At 44.6% G+C, this 23,171-nt stretch overlaps 1 protein-coding gene across 6 annotated transcripts; it reads right to left on the bottom strand.

Moving 5' to 3' along the window:
• Window positions 1-319: 319 nt before the first annotated feature.
• LOC109747867 (uncharacterized) lies at window positions 320-22,958 on the bottom strand. 6 transcript variants are annotated; one of them, XR_012184983.1, is made up of 6 exons: window positions 22,431-22,706; window positions 21,625-22,343; window positions 20,233-20,380; window positions 1,015-1,098; window positions 847-904; window positions 320-761 (listed from the first exon to the last, which is right to left on the bottom strand). XR_012184983.1 is itself a non-coding variant. In XM_040390556.1 (4 exons), the coding sequence occupies exons 1-3, from the start codon at window positions 22,792-22,794 to the stop codon at window positions 21,998-22,000; spliced, it is 624 nt and encodes a 207-aa protein (XP_040246490.1). In that variant the 5' UTR covers window positions 22,795-22,958; the 3' UTR covers window positions 18,825-20,380; window positions 21,625-21,997. The 6 variants fall into 6 exon arrangements, 1 of the variants encoding a protein (XP_040246490.1); XR_005757610.2 differs by lacking the exons at window positions 320-761; window positions 847-904; window positions 1,015-1,098 and adding an exon at window positions 18,825-20,002 and having other exon boundaries at window positions 22,431-22,705; XR_005757613.2 differs by lacking the exons at window positions 320-761; window positions 847-904; window positions 1,015-1,098 and adding an exon at window positions 18,825-19,931 and having other exon boundaries at window positions 22,431-22,705.
• Between the last annotated feature and the right edge of the window lie 213 nt (window positions 22,959-23,171).

Genomic DNA, 23,171 nt, shown 5'->3' with positions numbered 1-23,171 from the left:
CGCCTCTTCTTCAGCTTCTTCCCGCATTGCCGGCTCAGCTTCTTCCCCCATTGTTGTATCATCGTATTCAGGGAACCCATGGCCAGGATAGTTGTCGTCGTCCTCTTCTTCTTCATTGTCTTCCATCATAACCCCTCTTTCTCCATGCTTGGTCCAAACATTATAGTGGGGCATGAAACCGGACTTAAACAGGTGGACGTGAATGGTTCTTGACGTAGAGTAATTGTGATCATTCTTACAGACTAAACATGGACAAGGCATAAAACCATCCGCCCGCTTGTTTGCCTCAGCCGCAAGCAGAAAAGTTTGCACGCCATTAATGAACTCGGGAGAGCATCGGTCATCGTACATCCATTGTCGGCTCATCTTCATTACACAACACCGAATAGACCAAATTAATACAAGTTCATACATAAAGTTCATACAAGACTTAATTGCAACAAACAAATAACTCTCTAACTAAAGAATTTAAATGCAACAACAAATGCGATCAAGATCGCAACTAAGGTAACAATTGATCCAACAGCATAATGATACCAAGCCTCACTATCAATGGCATCTTTTCTAATCTTTCTAATCTTCAAGCGCATTTTCTCCATCTTGATCTTGTGATCATCGACGACATCGACAACATGCAACTCCAATTCCATCTTCTCCCCCTCAATTCTTTTCAATTTTTCTTTCAAATACTCGTTTTCTCTTTCAACTAAATTTAACCTCTCGACAATAGGGTCGGTTGGAATTTCCGGTTCACAAACCTCCTAGACAAAAATATCTATGTCAACTTGATGGGCATAATTTGTCATAAACACGAAATGCAACAACTAGTTTTAAAAGAGAATATACCACATCCGAATCATAACAAGGACGAGGGCCGATGGGGACGGATATCAAAACCATGGCACTATGTATAACAAACAATGTACAGGTAAGATAATTATACAAGTAACTATATATCCAAATCACACAAACATCAATTTGGTAATGTAAAACATTCATGAACGAGAGGCTCACCACAAGGTGGTGCCGGCGACGGAACGGTGCGGGCGATCGACTGTGGTTACGACGGAGATTTAGAAGGCACTAAGTAAACCACACCTACATATGCAAACGAAGTGTTAGTTTTGACCACAAATTGCATATAAATAAAATACTAGCACATATATTTTCTACCAAATTACTAAACTCATAAATTAATCACTATACAAAGCATTGCAAGATCTAATCTAGCAATGAGAGATGAAAGGACAAAGTTGCTAACCTTTGTGATCATTTGAATGGATGGGGGCCTTCAAATCTTGACAAATTTTGGGCAAAATGTGTGATGAGCTCGAGAGGAAGAGGGGAAGAACAGAGAGGAGAGGGGAAGAGGAAGAACAGAGCGAGCTCGGGTGGACGAAGGGTTTATGTACGACGACCTTTAGCACCGGTTCGTGCCACGAGCCGGTACTAAAGGTGTTGGAGGGGCCCCGGACTGACAACATCCTGCCACCACTCACTTTAGTACCGGTCCATGGCACGAACCGGTGCTAAAGGTCGGCCACGAACCGGTACTAATAAAAGCGGCTGGCTAGCCGTTGGAACCGGCACTAATGCACACATTTAGTGCCGGCTCAAAAGCAAACCGGCACTAATGTGCTTGACATTTGACCCTTTTTCTACTAGTGGATCCCAAGACCCCCCTGGTCTTTTGGTTGACAGATAATATCCCATCTTGCCAGACGATATTTTGTCTTAACCTCGTCAGACTACCAGAAAAAGGGATCGATAGAAGTCTAGTCTTTTACGTACCCCTTTACTCTCTCTTCGATATGTCAAACATATCTTGCATGTAACCATCATGCACAACTAATTTACTCTATAGTAAATTACATTGCAAGCATCATTTTTTTTTTGAAATGGAACACAACGATTCCATACTTCACATAGGTCCAGCCATAGAGCTGGCCAAACGGACGGATACATCATCCGGGAGATCCTCATACCAGGTCTCTCCACTTTCCTGATGGCTAGCACCAAGGGCAGCTAAAACATGAGCTAGCTTATTACATGCCCTCGGGGCAAAAGAAAAGACAACACGACTGAAATTTAGTGTGGCAAATTGACGAATCTCTCTAAACAGGAGGTCTTCAGCAGCTAGATCCATCTCTGATCCTTGTAGAGCCTTGACTAGAACCTGGCAGTCCAGCTCAACCTGGACGTTCATCATGCCCCAGTTAGATGCCGCCGCGCACGCTTCTGCTTCTGCTTGTAGTGCTGATGCAACGTGCCGTAAGCACCCTGCTCCAGAGCCTCGGATATCGCCCACATGGTCCCGGACAACAAAGCCCCACCCGCCTGTACCTTGCCGCCCCGAGAACGCCCCGTCACAATTGATCTTCAGATGATCTTCCTCAGGCTTCTGCCACTCCTGCACTGTCTGTGGCTGCTTATCAGTACGAGGCTGTCGGCACAGTGCTAGGGAATCAGTGTCCCAATGATTGATCTCAGCTGGCAAGTTGTCCGCAGATCCCGCCTTGTCCCCCGCATTAATTTTGTTCCGCCAAGTCCACCACCGCCATAGCAAGCATGTCACCAGTACTTCTTTATGCTCTGGTAGATGGAGTATTTCATGCATCACTTCACCTGCATCTCTACATGCGCACATCCGCTTTCTTTCAGGTTCAAGCTGCATAGCTCGCCATACCTTCTTAACTTGTTTGCAGCGTAAGAACAAGTGCGCCCCGTCCTCGCACTAGTAGAAAACAGGGCTTTCGTTCGGGCCTAGCCAGCCCATTAGTCTCGGTTCTGCACGAACCGGGACCCATGGGGTACATTAGTCCCGGTTCATGAGCCCAGGGGGCCGGCCGGGCCACGTGGGCCATTGGTCCCGGTTCGTCTGGACCTTTTGGTCCCGGTTCCACGCACGAACCGGGACCAATGCGCCTCGCCCCTGGCCCATGACCATTAGTCCCGGTTTGTGCCACAAACTGGGACTAAAGGGTTGGTCCTCGTTGCGGTCAGAGTTTAGTCCCACCACGCCAACCGAAGGGCGCTCACACCGGTTTATAAGCCCGTCCCTCTCTGCCTTGTTGAGCTCCTCTCAAAATGAAAATATATGCCCTTATACAGGGAATTTGACCTAAATTCAGAGTGAATTTCTCTGAAATTCATAGAAATTTATTATGAATTTAGGTTGAATTCTCTCTATAGGCGCATCTATGCTCATTATATTATGTTGGGGTTGGCGATCTTTACAGACTTTTTGTGTGTTGAATATGCACCATTCAAAATCAGTCTCTGCTTTGAATGGTTCATTTTGAACGCACAAAAAGTCTGGAGTTTAAATAAGTTCAAGAAAATAAAATCCCTTTGTAACAGATGAGTTTTCGTCCGAAACCCTGATACTTCGAAAGAGATTGTCCATTTTGTTCACGAAGTGCATCCACCTTTTGTCGGGACCCTCTCAACTTTTTAACACATGCTATGTGGGATGATGATACCATGCCAACTTTCAACCTTTTCAGAGTTCATTTGAAATGCTTTTCAATTTTAGGGTCTTATAGCTCAAAATAATTAGTAAATGCATGAAAAATAACAAATGAAGTCAGAAAGTATTGAAAATTGATGATGTGGCTTTGAATGGTGCATTTTGAACACACAAAAAGTCAGGAGTTCAAATAAGTTTTAAAAAATGAAATCCTTTTGTAACATACGAGTTTCCGTATGAAATCCTGATACTTTGAAAGAGATTGTCCATTTTGTACACGAAGTGCATCCAGTTTTTGCCGTAACCCTCTCAACTTTCTTGCACATGCTATGTGAATGAAATGATGATACCATGCCAACTTTCAACCTTTTCAGAGTTCATTTGAAATGCTTTTCAATTTTAGGGTCTTATAGCTCAAAATAATTAGTAAATGCATGAAAAATAATAAATGAAGTCAGAAAGGATTGAAAATTGATGATGTGGCTTTGAATGGTGCATTTTGAACACACAAAAAGTCAGGAGTTAAAATAAGATAAAAAATGAAATCCCTTTGTAACAGACGAATTTCCGTATGAAATCGTGATACTTTGAAAGAGATTGTCCATTTTGCACACGAAGTGCATCCAGTTTTTGCCGTAACCCTCTCAACTTTCTTGCACATGCTATGTGGATGAAATGATGATACCATGCCAACTTTCAACCTTTTCAGAGTTCATTTGAAATGCTTTTCAATTTTAGGGTCTTATAGCTCATAATAATTAGTAAATGCATGAAAAATAACAAATGAAGTCAGAAAGTATTGAAAATTGATGATGTGGCTTTGAATGGTGCATTTTGAACACACAAAAAGTCATGAGTGAAGGAAATATGCCCTAGAGGCAATAATAAAGTTATTATTTATTTCCTTATATCATGATAAATGTTTATTATTCATGCTAGAATTGTATTAACCGGAAACATGATACATGTGTGAATACATAGACAAACAGAGTGTCACTAGTATGCCTCTACTTGACTAGCTCGTTGATCAAAGATGGTTATGTTTCCTAGCCATAGACATGAGTTGTCATTTGATTAACGGGATCACATCATTAGGAGAATGATGTGATTGACTTGACCCATTCCGTTAGCTTAGCACTCGATCGTTTAGTATGTTGCTATTGCTTTCTTCATGACTTATACATGTTCCTATGACTATGAGATTATGCAACTCCCGTTTACCGGAGGAACACTTTGTGTGCTACCAAACGTCACAACGTAACTGGGTGATTATAAAGGTGCTCTACAGGTGTCTCCGAAGGTACTTGTTGGGTTGGCGTATTTTGAGATTAGGATTTGTCACTCCGATTGTCGGAGAGGTATCTCTGGGCCCTCTCGGTAATGCACATCACTTAAGCCTTGCAAGCATTGCAACTAATGAGTTTGTTGCGAGATGATGTATTACGGAACGAGTAAAGAGACTTGCCGGTAACGAGATTGAACTAGGTATTAAGACACCGACGATCGAATCTCGGGCAAGTAACATACCGATGACAAAGGGAACAACGTATGTTGTTATGCGGTTTGACCGATAAAGATCTTCGTAGAATATGTGGGAGCCAATATGGGCATCCAGGTCCCGCTATTGGTTATTGACCGGAGACGTGTCTCGGTCATGTCTACATAGTTCTCGAACCCGTAGGGTCCGCACGCTTAACGTTACGATGACAGTTTTATTATGAGTTTATGAGTTTTGATGTACCGAAGGAGTTCGGAGTCCCGGATGAGATCGGGGACATGACGAGGAGTCTCGAAATGGTCAAGACGTAAAGATCGATATATTGGACGACTATATTCGGACATCGGAAAGGTTCCGAGTGATTCGGGTATTTTTCGTAGTACCGGAGAGTTACGGGAATTCGTATTGGGCCTTAATGGGCCATACGGGAAAGGAGAGAAAGGCCCCAAAGGGTGGCCGCACCCCTCCCCATGGACTAGTCCGAATTGGACTAGGTAGGGGGGCTCCCCCTTCCTTCCTTCTCCTTCTCCCTTCCCTTCTCCTACTCCAACAAGGAAAGGAAGAGTCCTACTCCCGGTGGGAGTAGGACTCCCCCCTTGGCGCGTCCTCCTCCTAGGCCGGCCGCCTCCCCCCTTGCTCCTTTATATACGGGGGCAGGGGGGCACCCCATAGACACAACAATTGATCTATTGATCTCTTAGCCGTGTGCGGTGCCCCCCTCCACCATATTACACCTCGATAATATCGTAGCGGTGCTTAGGCGAAGCCCTGCGTCGGTAGAACATCATCATCGTCACCACGCCGTCGTGCTGACGAAACTCTCCCTCAACACTCGGCTGGATCGGAGTTCGAGGGACGTCATCGAGCTGAACGTGTGCTGAACTCGGAGGTGCCGTGCGTTCGGTACTTGATCGGTCGGATCGTGAAGACATACGACTACATCAACCGCGTTGTGTTAACGCTTCCGCTTTCGGTCTACGAGTGTACATGGACAACACTCTCCCCTCTCGTTGCTATGCATCACCATGATCTTGCGTGTGCGTAGGAATTTTTTTGAAATTACTACGTTCCCCAACAGTGGTATCAGAGCATGGTTTTATGCGTAGATGTCATATGCACGAGTAGAACACAAGTGAGTTGTGGGCAATATAAGTCATACTGCTTACCAGCATGTCATACTTTGGTTCGGCGGTATTGTTGGATGAAGCGGCCCGGACCGACATTACGCGTACGCTTACGCGAGACTGGTTCTTCCGACGTGCTTTGCACAGAGGTGGCTGGCGGGTGTCAGTTTCTCCAACTTTAGTTGAACCGAGTGTGGCTACGCCCGGTCCTTGCGAAGGTTAAAACAGCATCAACTTGACAAACTATCGTTGTGGTTTTGATGCGTAGGTAAGAACGGTTCTTGCTAAGCCCGTAGCAGCCACGTAAAACTTGCAACAACAAAGTAGAGGACGTCTAACTTGTTTTTGCAGGACATGTTGTGATGTGATATGGTCAAAGCATGATGCTAAATTTATTGTATGAGATGATCATGTTTTGTAACCGAGTTATCGGCAACTGGCAGGAGCCATATGGTTGTCGCTTTATTGTATGCAATGCAATCGCCCTGTAATGCTTTACTTTATCACTAAGCGGTAGCGATAGTCGTAGAAGCATAAGATTGGCGAGACGACAATGATGCTACGATGGAGATCAAGGTGTCGCGCCGGTGACGATGGTGATCATGACGGTGCTTCGGAGATGGAGATCACAAGCACAAGATGATGATGGCCATATCATATCACTTATATTGATTGCATGTGATGTTTATCTTTTATGCATCTTATCTTGCTTTGATTGACGGTAGCATTATAAGATGATCCCTCACTAAATTATCAAAGTATAAGTGTTCTCCCTGAGTATGCACCCTTGCGAAAGTTCTTCGTGCTGAGACACCACGCGATGATCGGGTGTGATAGGCTCTACGTTCAAATACAACGGGTGCAAAACAGTTGCACACGCGGAATACTCAGGTTAAACTTGACGAGCCTAGCATATAACAGATATGGCCTCGGAACACGGAGACTGAAAGGTCGAGCGTGAATCATATAGTAGATATGATCAACATAGTGATGTTCACCGTTGAAACTACTCCATCTCACGTGATGATCGGACATGGTTTAGTTGATATGGATCACGTGATCACTTAGAGGATTAGAGGGATGTCTATCTAAGTGGGAGTTCTTAAGTAATATGATTAATTGAACTTGAATTTATCATGAACTTAGTACCTGATAGTATCTTGCTTGTCTATGTTAATTGTAGATAGATGGCCCGTGCTGTTGTTCCGTTGAATTATGCGTTCCTTGAGAAAGCAAAGTTGAAAGATGATGGTAGCAATTACACGGACTGGGTCCGTAACTTGAGGATTATCCTCATTGCTGCACAGAAGAATTACGTCCTGGAAGCACCGCTGGGTGCCAGGCCTGCTGCAGGAGCAACACCAGATGTTATGAACGTCTGGCAGAGCAAAGCTGATGACTAGTCGATAGTTCAGTGTGCCATGCTTTACGGCTTAGAACCGGGTCTTCAACGACGTTTTGAACGTCATGGAGCATATGAGATGTTCCAGGAGTTGAAGTTAATATTTCAAGCAAATGCCCGAATTGAGAGATATGAAGTCTCCAATAAGTTCTATAGCTGCAAGATGGAAGAGAATAGTTCTGTCAGTGAGCATATACTCAAAATGTCTGGGTATAATAATCACTTGATTCAACTGGGAGTTAATCTTCCGGATGATAGCGTCATTGACAGAATTCTTCAATCACTGCCACCAAGCTACAAGAGCTTCGTGATGAACTATAACATGCAAGGGATGGATAAGACGATTCCCGAGCTCTTCGCAATGCTAAAGGCTGCGGAGGTAGAAATCAAAAAGGAGCATCAAGTGTTGATGGTCAATAAGACCACTAGTTTCAAGAAAAAGGGCAAAGGGAAGAAGAAGGGGAACTTCAAGAAAAACAGCAAGCAAGTTGTTGTTCAGGAGAAGAAACCCAAGTCTGGACCTAAGCCTGAGACTGAGTGCTTCTACTGCAAGCAGACTGGTCACTGGAAGCGGAACTGCCCCAAGTATTTGGCGGATAAGAAGGATGGCCAGGTGAACAAAGGTATATGTGATATACATGTTATTGATGTGTACCTTACTAATGCTCGCAGTAGCACCTGAGTATTTGATACTGGTTCTGTTGCTAATATTTGCAACTCGAAACAGGGGCTACGGATTAAGCGAAGATTGGCTAAGGACGAGGTGACGATGCGCGTGGGAAATGGTTCCAAAGTCGATGTGATCGCGGTCGGCACGCTACCTCTACATCTACCTTCGGGATTAGTTTTAGACCTAAATAATTGTTATTTGGTGCCAGCGTTAAGCATGAACATTATATCTGGATCTTGTTTGATGCGAGACGGTTATTCATTTAAATCAGAGAATAATGGTTGTTCTATTTATATGAGTAATATCTTTTATGGTCATGCACCCTTGAAGAGTGGTCTATTTTTTTTGAATCTCGATAGTAGTGATACACATATTTATAATATTGAAGCCAAAAGATGCAGAGTTGATAATGATAGTGCAACTTATTTGTGGCACTGCCGTTTAGGTCATATCGGTGTAAAGCGCATGAAGAAACTCCATACTGATGGACTTTTGGAACCACTTGATTATGAATCACTTGGTACTTGCGAACCGTGCCTCATGGGCAAGATGACTAAAACACCGTTCTCCGGAACTATGGAGAGAGCAACAGATTTGTTGGAAATCATACATACAGATGTATGTGGTCCGATGAATATTGAGGCTCGTGGCGGATATCGTTATTTTCTCACCTTCACAGATGATTTGAGAAGATATGGGTATATCTACTTAATGAAACATAAGTCTGAAACATTTGAAAAGTTCAAAGAATTTCAGAGTGAAGTTGAAAATCATCGTAACAAGAAAATAAAATTTCTACGATCTGATCGTGGAGGAGAATATTTGAGTTATGAGTTTGGTCTTCATTTGAAACAATGCGGAATAGTTTCGCAACTCACGCCACCCGGAACACCACAGCGTAATGGTGTGTTCGAACGTCGTAATCGTACTTTACTAGATATGGTGCGATCTATGATGTCTCTTACTGATTTACCGCTATCGTTTTGGGGTTATGCTTTAGAGACGGTTGCATTCACGTTAAATAGGGCACCATCAAAATCCGTTGAGACGACGCCTTATGAACTGTGGTTTGGCAAGAAACCAAAGTTGTTGTTTCTTAAAGTTTGGGGCTGCGATGCTTATGTGAAAAAACTTCAACCTGATAAGCTCGAACCCAAATCGAAGAAATGTGTCTTCATAGGATACCCAAAGGAAACTGTTGGGTACACCTTCTATCACAGATCCGAAGGCAAAACTTTTGTTGCTAAATTCGGAATTTTTCTGGAGAAGGAGTTTCTCTCGAAAGAAGTGAGTGGGAGAAAAGTAAAACTTGATGAGGTAACTGTACCTGCTCCCTTATTGGAAACTAGTTCATCATAGAAACCAGTTTCTGCGACGCCTACACCAATTAGTGAGGAAGTTAATGATGATGATCATGAAACTTCAGATCAAGTTATTACTGAACCTCGTAGGTCAACCAGGGTAAGATCCGCACCAGAGTGGTATGGTAATCCTGTTCTGGAGGTTATGTTACTAGACCATGACGAACCTACAAACTATGAAGAAGCGATAGTGAGCCCAGATTCCGCAAAATGGCTTGAGGCCATGAAATCCGAGATGGGATCCATGTATGAGAACAAAGTATGGACTTTGGTTGACTTGCCCGATGATCGGCAAGCCATTGAAAATAAATGGATCTTCAAGAAGAAGACTGACGTTGACGGTAATGTCACTGTCTATAAAGCTCGACTTGTTGCGAAAGGTTTTCGACAAGTTCAAGGGATTGACTACGATGAGACCTTCTCACCCGTAGCGATACTTAAGTCTGTCCGAATCATGTTAGCAATTGCCGCATTTTATAATTATGAAATTTGGCAAATGGATGTCAAAACTGCATTCCTGAATGGATTTCTGGAAGAAGAATTGTATATGATGCAGCCGGAAGGTTTTGTCGATCCAAAGGGAGCTAACAAAGTGTGCAAGCTCCAGCGATCCATTTATGGACTGGTGCAAGCCTCTCGGAGTTGGAATAAACGCTTTGATAGTGTGATCAAAGCATTTGGTTTTGTACAGACTTTTGGAGAAGCCTGTATTTACAAGAAAGTGAGTGGGAGCTCTGTAGCATTTCTGATATTATATGTGGATGACATATTGCTGATTGGAAATGATATAGAATTTCTGGATAGCATAAAGGGATACTTGAATAAGAGTTCTTCAATGAAAGACCTCGGTGAAGCTGCGTATATATTGGGCATCAAGATCTATAGAGATAGATCAAGACGCTTAATTGGACTTTCACAAAGCACATACCTTGACAAAGTTTTGAAGAAGTTCAAAATGGATCAAGCAAAGAAAGGGTTCTTGCCTGTGTTACAAGCTGTGAAGTTGAGTAAGACTCAATGCCCGACCACTGCAGAAGATAGAGAGAAGATGAAAGATGTTCCCTATGCTTCAGCCATAGGCTCTATCATGTATGCAATGCTGTGTACCAGACCTGATGTGTGCCTTGCTATAAGTCTAGCAGGGAGGTACCAAAGTAATCCAGAAGTGGATCACTGGACAGCGGTCAAGAACATCCTGAAATACCTGAAAAGGACTAAGGATATGTTTCTCGTATATGGAGGTGACAAAGAGCTCATCGTAAATGGTTACGTTGATGCAAGCTTTGACACTGATCCGGACGATTGTAAATCGCAAACCGGATACGTGTTTACATTGAACGGTGGAGCTGTCAGTTGGTGCAGTTCTAAACAAAGTGTCGTGGCGGGATCTACATGTGAAGCGGAGTACATAGCTGCTTCGGAAGCAGCAAATGAAGGAGTTCATATCCGATCTAGGTGTCATACCTAGTGCATCGGGTCCAATGAAAATCTTTTGTGACAATACTGGTGCAATTGCCTTGGCAAAGGAATCCAGATTTCACAAGAGAACCAAGCACATCACGAGACGCTTCAATTCCATCCGGGATTTAGTCCAGGTGGGAGACATAGAAATTTGCAAGATATATACGGATCTGAATGTTGCAGACCCGTTGACTAAGCCTCTTCCACGAGCAAAACATGATCAACACCAAGGCTCCATGGGTGTAAGAATCATTACTGTGTAATCTAGATTATTGACTCTAGTGCAAGTGGGAGACTGAAGGAAATATGCCCTAGAGGCAATAATAAAGTTATTATTTATTTCCTTATATCATGATAAATGTTTATTATTCATGCTAGAATTGTATTAACTGGAAACATGATACATGTGTGAATACATAGCCAAACAGAGTGTCACTAGTATGCCTCTACTTGACTAGCTCGTTGATCAAAGATGGTTATGTTTCCTAGCCATAGACATGAGTTGTCATTTGATTAACGGGATCACATCATTAGGAGAATGATGTGATTGACTTGACCCATTCCGTTAGCTTAGCACTCGATCGTTTAGTATGTTGCTATTGCTTTCTTCATGACTTATACATGTTCCTATGACTATGAGATTATGCAACTCCCGTTTACCGGAGGAACACTTTGTGTGCTACCAAACGTCACAACGTAACTGGGTGATTATAAAGGTGCTCTACAGGTGTCTCCGAAGGTACTTGTTGGGTTGGCGTATTTTGAGATTAGGATTTGTCACTCCGATTGTCGGAGAGGTATCTCTGGGCCCTCTCGGTAATGCACATCACTTAAGCCTTGCAAGCATTGCAACTAATGAGTTTGTTGCGAGATGATGTATTACGGAACGAGTAAAGAGACTTGCCGGTAACGAGATTGAACTAGGTATTAAGACACCGACGATCGAATCTCGGGCAAGTAACATACCGATGACAAAGGGAACAACGTATGTTGTTATGCGGTTTGACCGATAAAGATCTTCGTAGAATATGTGGGAGCCAATATGGGCATCCAGGTCCCGCTATTGGTTATTGACCGGAGACGTGTCTCGGTCATGTCTACATAGTTCTCGAACCCGTAGGGTCCGCACGCTTAACGTTACGATGACAGTTTTATTATGAGTTTATGAGTTTTGATGTACCGAAGGAGTTCGGAGTCCCGGATGAGATCGGGGACATGACGAGGAGTCTCGAAATGGTCAAGACGTAAAGATCGATATATTGGACGACTATATTCGGACATCGGAAAGGTTCCGAGTGATTCGGGTATTTTTCGTAGTACCGGAGAGTTACGGGAATTCGTATTGGGCCTTAATGGGCCATACGGGAAAGGAGAGAAAGGCCCCAAAGGGTGGCCGCACCCCTCCCCATGGACTAGTCCGAATTGGACTAGGGAGGGGGGCGCCACCTTCCTTCCTTCTCCTTCTCCCTTCCCTTCTCCTACTCCAACAAGGAAAGGAAGAGTCCTACTCCCGGTGGGAGTAGGACACAACAATTGATCTATTGATCTCTTAGCCGTGTGCGGTGCTCCCCTTCACCATATTACACCTCGATAATATCGTAGCGGTGCTTAGGCGAAGCCCTGCGTCGGTAGAACATCATCATCGTCACCACGCCGTCGTGCTGACGAAACTCTCCCTCAACACTCGGCTGGATCGGAGTTCGAGGGACGTCATCGAGCTGAACGTGTGCTGAACTCGGAGGTGCCGTGCGTTCGGTACTTGATCGGTCGGATCGTGAAGACGTACGACTACATCAACCGCGTTGTGTTAACGCTTCCACTTTCGGTCTACGAGGATACGTGGACAACACTCTCCCCTCTCGTTGCTATGCATCACCATAATCTTGCGTGTGCGTAGGGAATTTTTGAAATTACTACGTTCCCCAACAAGGAGTTCAAATAAGTTTAAAAAAATGAAATCCCTTTGTAACAGACGAGTTTCTATATGAAATCTTGATACTTTGAAACAGATTATCCGTTTTGTACACGAAGTGCATCCAGTTTTTGCCGTAACCCTCTCAACTTTCTTGCACATGCTATGTTGATAAAATGATGATACCATGCCAACTTTCAACCTTTTCAGAGTTCATTTGAAATGCTTTTTCAATTTTAGGGTCTTATAGCTCAAAATAATTAGTAAATGCATGAAAAATAACAAATGAAGTCAGAAAGGATTGAAAATTGATGACGTGGCTTTGAATGGTGCATTTTGAACACACAAAAAGTCAGGAGTTCAAATAAGTTTTAAAAAATGAAATCTCTTTATAACAGACGAGTTTCCGTATGAAATCCTGATACTTTGAAAAAGATTGTCCGTTTTGTACACGAAGTGCATCCAGTTTTTGCAGTAACCCTCTCTACTTTCTTGCACATGCTATGTGGGTGAAATGATGATACCATGCCAACTTTTAACCTTTTCAGAGTTCTTTTCTAGTGCTTTTCAATTTCAGGGTCTTATAGCTCAAAATAATCAGTAAATGCATGGAAAATAACAAATATCATAAAAAAATAAGTAATTAGAAACAGAATAAAATAAACTTTAATAAAATATATAAGTAGAAACAAAATAAAATAAACTTTAATAACATAAATAAAATTTATGAAAATAAAATTATCAACGTATTTTCTGTTCAAAACATTATAAGCAACCTCTAGTATAACTGAAACTAAAATTATATAAAATTGATGCAACTAAAATTATCAAAAAAAATTCTGTTCAAAATCATTAAAAGCAAAAATTATTTTCATAAAGAACTTTTTTTGTTAGAAACTTTAATAGCAAAAAGAATTATCATAAAATAAAATAAATAAGTAATTAGAAACAAAATAAAATAAAATAAATAAGTATTTTGTTGTAAGTAGAAACAAAATAAAATAAATAAAGAAAAAAAGAAAAGAAATAAACTGGGAAAAATAAAAAAAACGACACCTACTGGGCCACCACGGCCTGAATACGACTAGAAACCCACCCATGGGCCAGGATTCAGGCCCGTAGAAGGCCCAATAGGCCCATAGGCAGATACAGTGTGTTTAGGCCCGAAAGCCTGCATTTGAGAGGAGCTCGAGAGGGCAGCGGGAGTGGGGCTTATAAACCACTCTCGAGCTCCCTCAGCTAGTGAGGGGGGACTAAACTTTCGTGCCGCGATGCGGGCAGCACAAGGCCTTTAGTCCCGGTTGGTGCCACCAACCGGTACTAAAGGCATACATTGGTACCGGTTCGTGGCACCAACCGGGACCAAAGGCCTCTGCTTCCCGCCCTTTGGGCTGCTGAAAAATGACCTTTGGTCCCGGCTGGTGGCATTAACCGGGACTAAAGGTGAGCTTTGGTCCCGATTGGTGCCACGAACCGGGACCAATGGTCTGTCTATATAAGCCACACTTGTGAAATTTTCGGTTCAGTTCTTCTTCCCACTGCCCCGACGCCGTCGCCGCGCGCGCCCCTGCCCGGACGCCGTCGCCGCTCGCCGCCCCTGCCCCGACGCCGTCGCCGCCCCCTGCCCCAACGCCATCGCCGCCCGCCGCCCCTGCCCTGACGCCGTCGCCGCGCCGCCCCGCGTCGTCACCGCCCTGGTCCGCGCCGCCCCGCGTCGTCACCGCCCCGGTCCGCATCGCCCCTGCCCCGACGCCGTCGCCCCCTGCCCCAACGCCGTCGCCGCGCGCCGCCCCTGCGCACCGACGCCGTCGCCGCGCCGCCCCGCGTCGTCACCGCCCCGGGCCGCGCCGCCCCTGCCCGACGCCGTCGCCGACGCCGCCCCCCGTGAGCCCCGGCCCCCGCGCCCCTGCCCTGCCCCCCGCCGCCGCCGCCGCCATAAAAAATATATGATTAGATGATTTTTTTTGTTCATAGATGTGATTTTTTTGTTCATATATCATATGATGTTTTTATATTGTTCATAGATGATCGATCATATTTGTTCATATGTATGCAAGCGAAGTCGTTGTAGTTAGTTGTACTGTTTAGGGTTAGGGTCGTCGAGGAAAGAAATTAAGGAAAGAAGAAAAGAGGAAGAAAAGAGGAAGAATGAAGAAGAAGAAAAATAAGAAGAGGACGAAGAAGAAGAAAAAAAGAGGAGAAGGAGAAGGAATAGAGGAGAAGAAAAAAAATAGATTAAAATCTAGTTTTTCTTCTTCTCCTCTATTCCTTCTTGTTCTCCTTTTTTTCTTCTTCTCCTCTTTTTTTTCTTCTTCTTCCTCTTCTTATTTTTTATCGGGTATGTCGTTGTCGATATACCCCCTCCCCGATAACTTCGACATGAGGGGGGGGGGGGTCGATAAATAATAGAACTAGTTAAACAAGTTTATTTTTAGTAAGTACTACTTTATTTTATTTATAATAAGTGCTTAGTAGTTGAACTAGTTGATTTAATAAAACTACTTCATTTTACTATAGAAGTAGTTTATTTTTAGTAAGTACTACTTTATTTTATTTATAGTAAGTGCTTAGTAGTTGAACTAGTTGATTTAATAAAACTACTTTATTTTACTATATATAGAAGTAGTTTATTTTTAGTAAGTACTACTTTATTTTATTTATAGTAAGTGCTTAATTAGTAGTTGAACTAGTTGATTTAACAAAACTAGTTTATTTTACTATAGAAGTAGTTTATTTTTAGCAAGGAAATTAATAGAACTAGTTTGTTTTTTAGTTAAAGCACTTATTCCTGCATCGACGTCGACGATGCCTATCCCGCATCCTCGTCGTCGACTCGGCGGAGGAGGCCGGCTTGATCAGAGGGGCCATGTCCGGGACTGGGCTCCGCCGGGCTGGTTTTGGGAGGTGCTACCTTCCGGTGGGCGTAGGTTGGTGAGGAGCCAGCCCGTCGTTGACCCGATCCTTGTTTGGTGGCGGTCGCGTGGGCCAGTGAAGGTGCCGAGGCTTCCGGACACCGCGGAGGTGGTACGTCACCGTGTCAGCGAGGAGGACCAGCACGTCCGTCGCTACATGGTTGCGTTGGAGGGCAGGTTCGACAATACCTGGCAGGTTCTTCTGGGATCTCACTGGAGCTATGATCCTGTGATGGTTCCGTCCCTTTGGGTGTCCACCGCCCGCGCCGATACCCGTCGGGCGCTATGGTTCTAGCTGTACTAGCGATGCTATATGTATGATAGTATTCGAGGTGTATTAGTGATAATATTCGACGATGTACGGACGCATGGAGATGATGTAGTTTTGCTTATAATTGAATGTATCCTAATTTGAATACTACTTTATTTTGTGATTTGATTTTGCTTATTGAATGCTCAAAATTGGAAAACTACTCCTACTTTGAATGCTAAAATTGGAGAGCACTATGCAAGGCGTATGCATATGATTAGTTGATAGCTTATAGGGTTTTTGTTTCCGCAGAAATCTAGGAGCCCCCGACCCCTCCATCATCCCCGCCGTCGTCCCCGTCACCGCCCCCTCCAACATCGAGGTGAGACCAGCCAAATCCTCTTTTAGAAAGATAATTAAACGATATTTCGAGTTGACTTTAAGTCTGTCGAGTCTCCACCATATATGAGAGGACGAAGAATCCCGACTGTTGTCGTGGGGGTAGCTTCTCCTTCGTTCCCGTGTGCTAGACAATTTGGTGTAATGCACTCGAGAACGAAAGGAGGAGCTACCATCACCGATGGTCGCAAATGTCAGAGAGGAATCAGTGAGGGAGAGTTCCACCATATATATATGAGAGGACGAAGAATCCCGACTGTTGTCGTGGGGGCCGCTTCTCCTTTGTTCTCGTGTGCTAGACATTTTGGTGTAATGCACTCGGGGACAAATGGAGGAGCGACCATCACCAACGGTCGAATGTATACACCACATGAGCTGAGAGTTTTCAAGAAAAGACTCGACAAACCGATAGTCAACCCGTGATGAATAGTAATGATCTAACTTACTTTTTTAGTACATATATTTAATTGTAGACGTTTAATATTTGAATTATGAACATAGGAAATGCCGTACTCGGACAACGAAAGTCTCCCGGGGGAGTGCGACTGGTGCCACGACGACCGAGGTCAGTGCGACAGGCCTCATCTGGATGAAGATCGGCGCTTCAGTATTAAGCTGGAGGAGACCTTCGATGTTGAAACGGTACGCAACGACGACAAGTGTTATTTTTTCGTAATTAAGCACGACTTCAACTATTTCAATGTGTACTTTTCATCTTTTACAATTCGGCTAGCTTATCCCATGCCATGCAAGACGCTACGTCTTGGAGAGGATGGGTTTTGAAGACCATGAAAGTATGGAAACAAAGAAAATTCACCTAAGGACCCATCATGATATAGATTTTGAAGTAAATCTGTATAATTCTGAGAGCGTAACCCATTTTGGTTGCAAAAATTGGGAAGCATTTTGCAAGATGTATGGTTGATGAGGGTATGCTTGTCACCATGGATCTTGGTGATCCTGACATCGAGCAAGACAATATGGACATTTGGGTCCTTGTTGATACGCCTCCAATTCTACCGCTATGTGAGTTTCTCAAACATAGTTATTAGCTAATTTATATTGTTCATTTCAAAATAGTTGACAGCTTATTTTCATTGACAGCTTATTTTGATTGTTCAAACAATGTGCGGAACATGGTAGACAGAACCTACTACGCCGATGGCTCTGAGTTAACTTATAAGGAGAAAACTCATCTGGTCGGATTTTGTACTGATCTTGAGAATTACAATATCTATTGTAAAACTCCTTCACATTATGGTCAATACGTGCCACTAGTGCACGTGTTGAACTACGGTAACTACTATGGAGATACCCTGGTAAGATTTCTTACTATTACGACATCCGTGCATCTTTTGCATACTTCTAAAACTAGTACATCATTGCTAACTATGAAGTTATTACTATATTTTTCAACAGATAATCCCAGAGGATTGTGTGCCTCATTTGATGTATCAGAATGGTAGGCTTGATGTTTTGAACATACAACCAGGTCATCCTACGAATCTCAACTGTCCATACCGGATTTCTAAAGAAGTGGAGACATGAAAATCAAAGAATGGAAAAAATATATGGACAGTCGCAAGGAGGTTCTTGGAAGCAAAAGGAAGCGAAGCGCAAAAATTGGAGACAGGATGATCTCCATTCTCCATAATGGAGAGTCGGGGTCTATATTGTTTTATGTTATTTTACCTTAAAAAGGGTATTTAGGTCCTACCTAATACTGATGATCATGTGCTAAGAACAATTAAGTAGGGTTGGTTCGATGACTATGAGGATGATGATCGTATGACTTGTTATTAATAACGAGTAGAAGTTGTATGATGATGATTAGTAGGACTTGTTATTATGATGATGCATGATGCGGGCATGAAGAGTTATTATATATCAGTGGGTGAAATGAACATGGATTGGTACTTACGACATGCACCACATGTTGCCTTCACTTTAATCTAAGCCATGTTTAGGCATAGCAGTAGCGTTGGTAAATCAAGCACGGAAATAAGAGAGGACAGTTCTCTCTGTTAGCTAGCTTACACACCCTAAATTACCCCCTAAACCCTCCTCCCTTTCAAAAAAAAACAAAAACCCCAGCCACTGAAATGCTGACGCGTGGATGCCTTTTGGTCCCGGATGGTGTCATCAGGCGGGACCAAAGGCCCTCCTGCCTGGGCTGGCCGCAGCGGCCACATGAAGGCCCATCTGTCCCGATTCGTGTAAGAACCGGGACTAAAGGGCTAGGGCATTAGTAACGACCCTTTAGTCCCGGTTCAACAACCGGGACAAAAGGCCCTTACCAACCGGGACAGATGACCCTTTTTCTACTAGTGTCGTCTAGCCGCCGGCAACAAACACATAGGGTGTCACACTCAATGCCCCTTCGCTTCATATTCATCCTTAAAGGTAGACTGTTATGTGCAAAACGCCACATAAACTGCTGAATCTTAGGCTGGCAAGGTATTGACCAAATATCCTTCCATTCCCAAGTAGTTGCAGGGGTGTTTGACGCTCCTGGCAGGTTCATGTCTCTTCCTTTTATGTACACCTTATAGGCTGACTTGACTGAAAACTGCCCCCTGCTATCATAGTACCAAGCATACGAGTCCTCATTGCAAGCATCATTAACATTACATTGCCCAAATCAGTGTGCCACTTCATCTTTTCTTTTTTCCCATTTTCCTTTTTTGATTTATTACGGCAAGTTCTTGAGCATTGGCCCAGCTCATTAGGACCATGGTGGCCCTCTCCGGCCTTTCGTCACCCCACCCAAGCGGCAGAGGAGGAGCGGTTTCCAATAAGAAACTTCATCATCGCCTCAGATTCGAAGCAAATAGTGATCGACATTGATAGAGGTACACATGGGAGCTATATATGGTGCCATTATCAACGAGGTTAAGCAGCGGGTAGTAATGTTCAACTCCAAGTTCACCTTTGAAGGCCAAGCTGCTAATACTGAAGCTGATAGTTTAGCCAAGTTTCTCATCAATGGAGAACATCGATGGAGCTTCTTGGTCCTGCTTGTAGTCTCTTCTTGTGGACGGCCGGTGGACGTGCGGTGATGGTTGTTCTTTTTCGTCGTCTTTTTCATACATCGCTGCGCTCAGCGCCGATGGAAACTTGGAGAGGCAACTCCTCTCGCGTGGCCTCCTTGCTTTCTGGACAGGCCGCGTCAGTCATGCCGCCACCGCGCTGCCGCTGCAGTCCGCGTTGTTGACGCCGTGTCAGGCGCAACCCGCAGTCGCGCCCAGCTGCTGTGCCGCTACATGTCGCTGCGGCTGCGCCCGCGCAGACGGCGTGCTGCTTCCGACGCCTCGCGCCGCCACGATCGACGCCTTCTCGATGCGTCGCGCCATGGAGGCGTAACCGCGCCGGTGCTTGCTTCATCTTGCACGGTAATGCATCGCATGCCAATTCGTTGATGGCACGGTCGCAGCGTTCTTTGCCGAGGTACTGGAGTTTGCAGTCTGCACAAGCTAGCCGACATTGTGATCTGATTCTGATCATCTGATCGGCTGTATTTGGTGTCTCTAAGTGCTCGCTGTGCCTGTGCCTAACGATGCCAATCAGATCGCTTTGCTACCATCTACTCCCTCCGTTCCTAAATATTTGTCTTTCTATGCATTTCAACAAGTGACTACATACGGAGTAAAATGAGTGAATCTACACTCTAAAATATGTCTACATACATCCATATGTGATATTCATTTGAAATGTCTAGAAAGACAAGTATTTAGGAACGGAGGGAGTACGTATCAAGCAGCTTGGCATACGTACCAGTCGATGGCGTTGGCTTGGCATTGCTCCTATGTTATCGGATTTGGCCGGCCACTTGAGGTATCTTCTATGCTCTATCTGATATCTGTATCTGACCCTTGTAGCGCCTTTCTTCAGGTTCCAAGGAAATCACACTGTCACCCATCACCTGCAGTTGACACAATAACGACGTTGTTTAATCATTCATCACAGTTTATATATGAGGAAGCAGAGCTTATTTATACTATACCCACCGCAAAATAGATTTGTGAAACAAAGCTTTAACATGTGACTTATACTATTATATGAAATCACCACCATATGCTATGCTTTAACATGTATTCATCACACTTCAGTAGGAATCTATGCACACAATTCCATTTCATTGTCATATGGTTACATACTGCTCCATCCGTCTGAATATTTAAGTCATATGAGGAAACACAATGACGAACAATTTTATTTAAGTATTAATTAATTGACAGCATTACTGGTTCACATAAAACCTGCAAACTAATATAAGGTGATTCCTGAGTCAGGCTTTGTTTCAGCAAAACAAAATATACCCTACAAACAGAGCCAGAGGGAGAAAGAAGCGTGCAAATAGGATCTGATCGCCAAATAGTACTCCATCCGTTCATAAATATAAGATGTTTTGGATATGATAGGGACCACATGCGGACCGAAACTAGTAACAAACACACCAAAACGTGTTTATATACATCCGATTCATAGAAAAGTTATAACATCTTATATTTGTGAATGGAGGGTATGGTGTATTGTGGCTACCACATTCATATATACGCCAAATAATTACAGCTGACCAAATTCAACTAATAATATGCAGATAGAAGGAACAACAGACATATCTGGCTAGCAATCTACTTTCTAATTATCATGTATAATGGTTGAACACCAAGTTCCAGAAGTTTATGTGCATATGCCTTTAGTTCATCCCAAGAAGGAACATCAGTAAACTAACAAGTCAGTACGATCAGACACAACATATCAACACTAGAAGTTAAGCAAGCAGCTGCTTTATGTACTACTACTAGTGCCAACGTTTCACTTCCACTATCAGAGATAATTTGGAGTAAACAAAATGTACAGGTCGATTTCTCGTATTTTTCAGTAACACTACCATTAGGTTGCGGTGATGAGCAACATAATACACACACATTTGGCAACTAATTCAATTCAGTTCAGTAGGCGAAATAACAGTAACACACACATTTGGCAACTAATTCAGTTCAGTTCAGTAGGCGAAATAACAGTAACACACACATTTGGCAACTAATTTGAAGTACTAATTCAACTCAGTTCAGCAGGCGACATAGCAGTAACAGTGTAACACCACGCATTGTTCGAACACAGCAAGCTGAAGCACGTCTGAAGAAATGAACATCAGATTACCTCTTCGATCTAGATCATGGAAAGAACAGCTTCTTCAAGATAAGTAGGACGTCACAAAGGAACTTGTAGACCTCGGCTGCATCCTTCGATGTCGTGACCATCAAGGCTGCCCTTGGATCACCCTTTGCGGACAAGAAGCACAGCCCGAGACACAGCACTACGGTGACCAACTTGAAGAAGGAGGTGCATCTTGGGTATGCTTCCATCAACTCATCCACTGTTCTTGGTTCCTTGTGCCCATTCCTGTCAGATTCCGACGGAGCACCATTGCTCTCCCCCTGAGCATACACGCGCCGGCCTTGGGGAGGCACGCCAGCATAGGGGTTGGCAAAGCCACTGGATCGGCCGCGTCGTCCCACCGCAGCCGCCGCCATCAGCCAGCGGGGTTCACCTCCGAGTCCCACGGCCGCTGCTGAACGGCGGGAAGAGTGAGTGCGACGAGCTCCTGCACGAGATCGTTCACAAGGGACACATGTAGATGATTACAAAGCATCTTACGGCGGCGTGTATGATTGGAACGAGAGGATCGACCCGAGTTCGGAGCGGGAGCAGGGACACCGGGCGGCCGCAGCCAAGGTGCTCGTAGCATGGTCCCGCCGGGGCCATGGAGGAGGGACGGGTCACGGGTACCCGCACCAGGTGCGAATCGATCGTCAGAGCCGAATCAAACTCCGTCACGACGCGGCCGAACTCCAGCCGTGGCGGCCGACGAGGCTCCGCTGCAAGTAAGCCCACGGAGTTGTCTAAGCATCTCCCAAGCAAGGTAAATTGCAAGGTCTCTACGGAGTTTCATGATCGGTTCTCACCTCCGTACGCCGCGTAGAGGGTCGACGGCGCCGTGGCGAAGGGGAGGTGGCCGCCGTGGGGGCCCGCTGCGGGCATGGGGATGGCCCGGCGGGGTCGTCGCACGCCTCCGGCCGCCGCCTGGAGGTCGAGGCCGAAGGGACGCGCCGCGGCTGCCGCCCGCGCGCCGGTTGCGAATCCGGCTGCGGCAGCCTCCATCCTCGGCGGGGGCGGAGAGGGCGCGGGCGCGCGGCGCAGGACAAGCGTGTGAGGGAGAGCTTTCGTGGGGAAGAGTCTCACCGAGTCGCCGTCCGGGTGGCTATTTACAGCCCTCTGTTCCGGGCTTGCGGGCCGTGGGGCGTCGGACGTGCGCCTCCGTTGGCCCATGTGGGCCTCTTATGTCAGTCACAGCATGTACCCTTTTTATTATTATTGAAGTAACCACATTCCATTAAACATGAAGATTACAAGGTACAAGGACATGGAAACTATACAAGACATCCAGAGAAACTCATGTCAAGAAGTTACGCACAAAGGAACCTGTAAAAGAAAAACACACATTCTAAACATCAGATCCCCTTGTACCTTGCCGGACTGCCACCCGTCCATCACCACCGTCGCCGTAGCACCGCTGGAGGCAGAGCGGATCATCCTTCAAAGCCAGATCAGGAGGAGCACCATGACAGACTATGCTGTTTCTTTAGCCGGTTAAACAATCCGTCGCAAGCGACAAGATCGAGTTGTTGTGGCACATCGGTCGAGGA

The sequence above is a fragment of the Aegilops tauschii genome, chromosome 5 (genome assembly GCF_002575655.3).
Source record: "Aegilops tauschii subsp. strangulata cultivar AL8/78 chromosome 5, Aet v6.0, whole genome shotgun sequence".
Taxonomy (NCBI): domain Eukaryota; kingdom Viridiplantae; phylum Streptophyta; class Magnoliopsida; order Poales; family Poaceae; genus Aegilops; species Aegilops tauschii.
Note: the sequence above shows the minus strand (reverse complement) of the source record. Positions and strands in the feature narration are given on the sequence as shown.

Coding starts and splice junctions, on each gene's coding strand:
- LOC109747867 (XM_040390556.1), bottom strand. CDS start 22,794: ATGGGCCAACGGAGGCGCACGTCCGACGCCCCACGGCCCGCAAGCCCG. Junction 22,344..22,430: donor CCTCTACGCGGCGTACGGAG/GTGAGAACCGAT, acceptor GCTTACTTGCAG/CGGAGCCTCGTCGGCCGCCA. Junction 22,070..22,155: donor TGCTCCCGCTCCGAACTCGG/GTCGATCCTCTC, acceptor GATCTCGTGCAG/GAGCTCGTCGCACTCACTCT.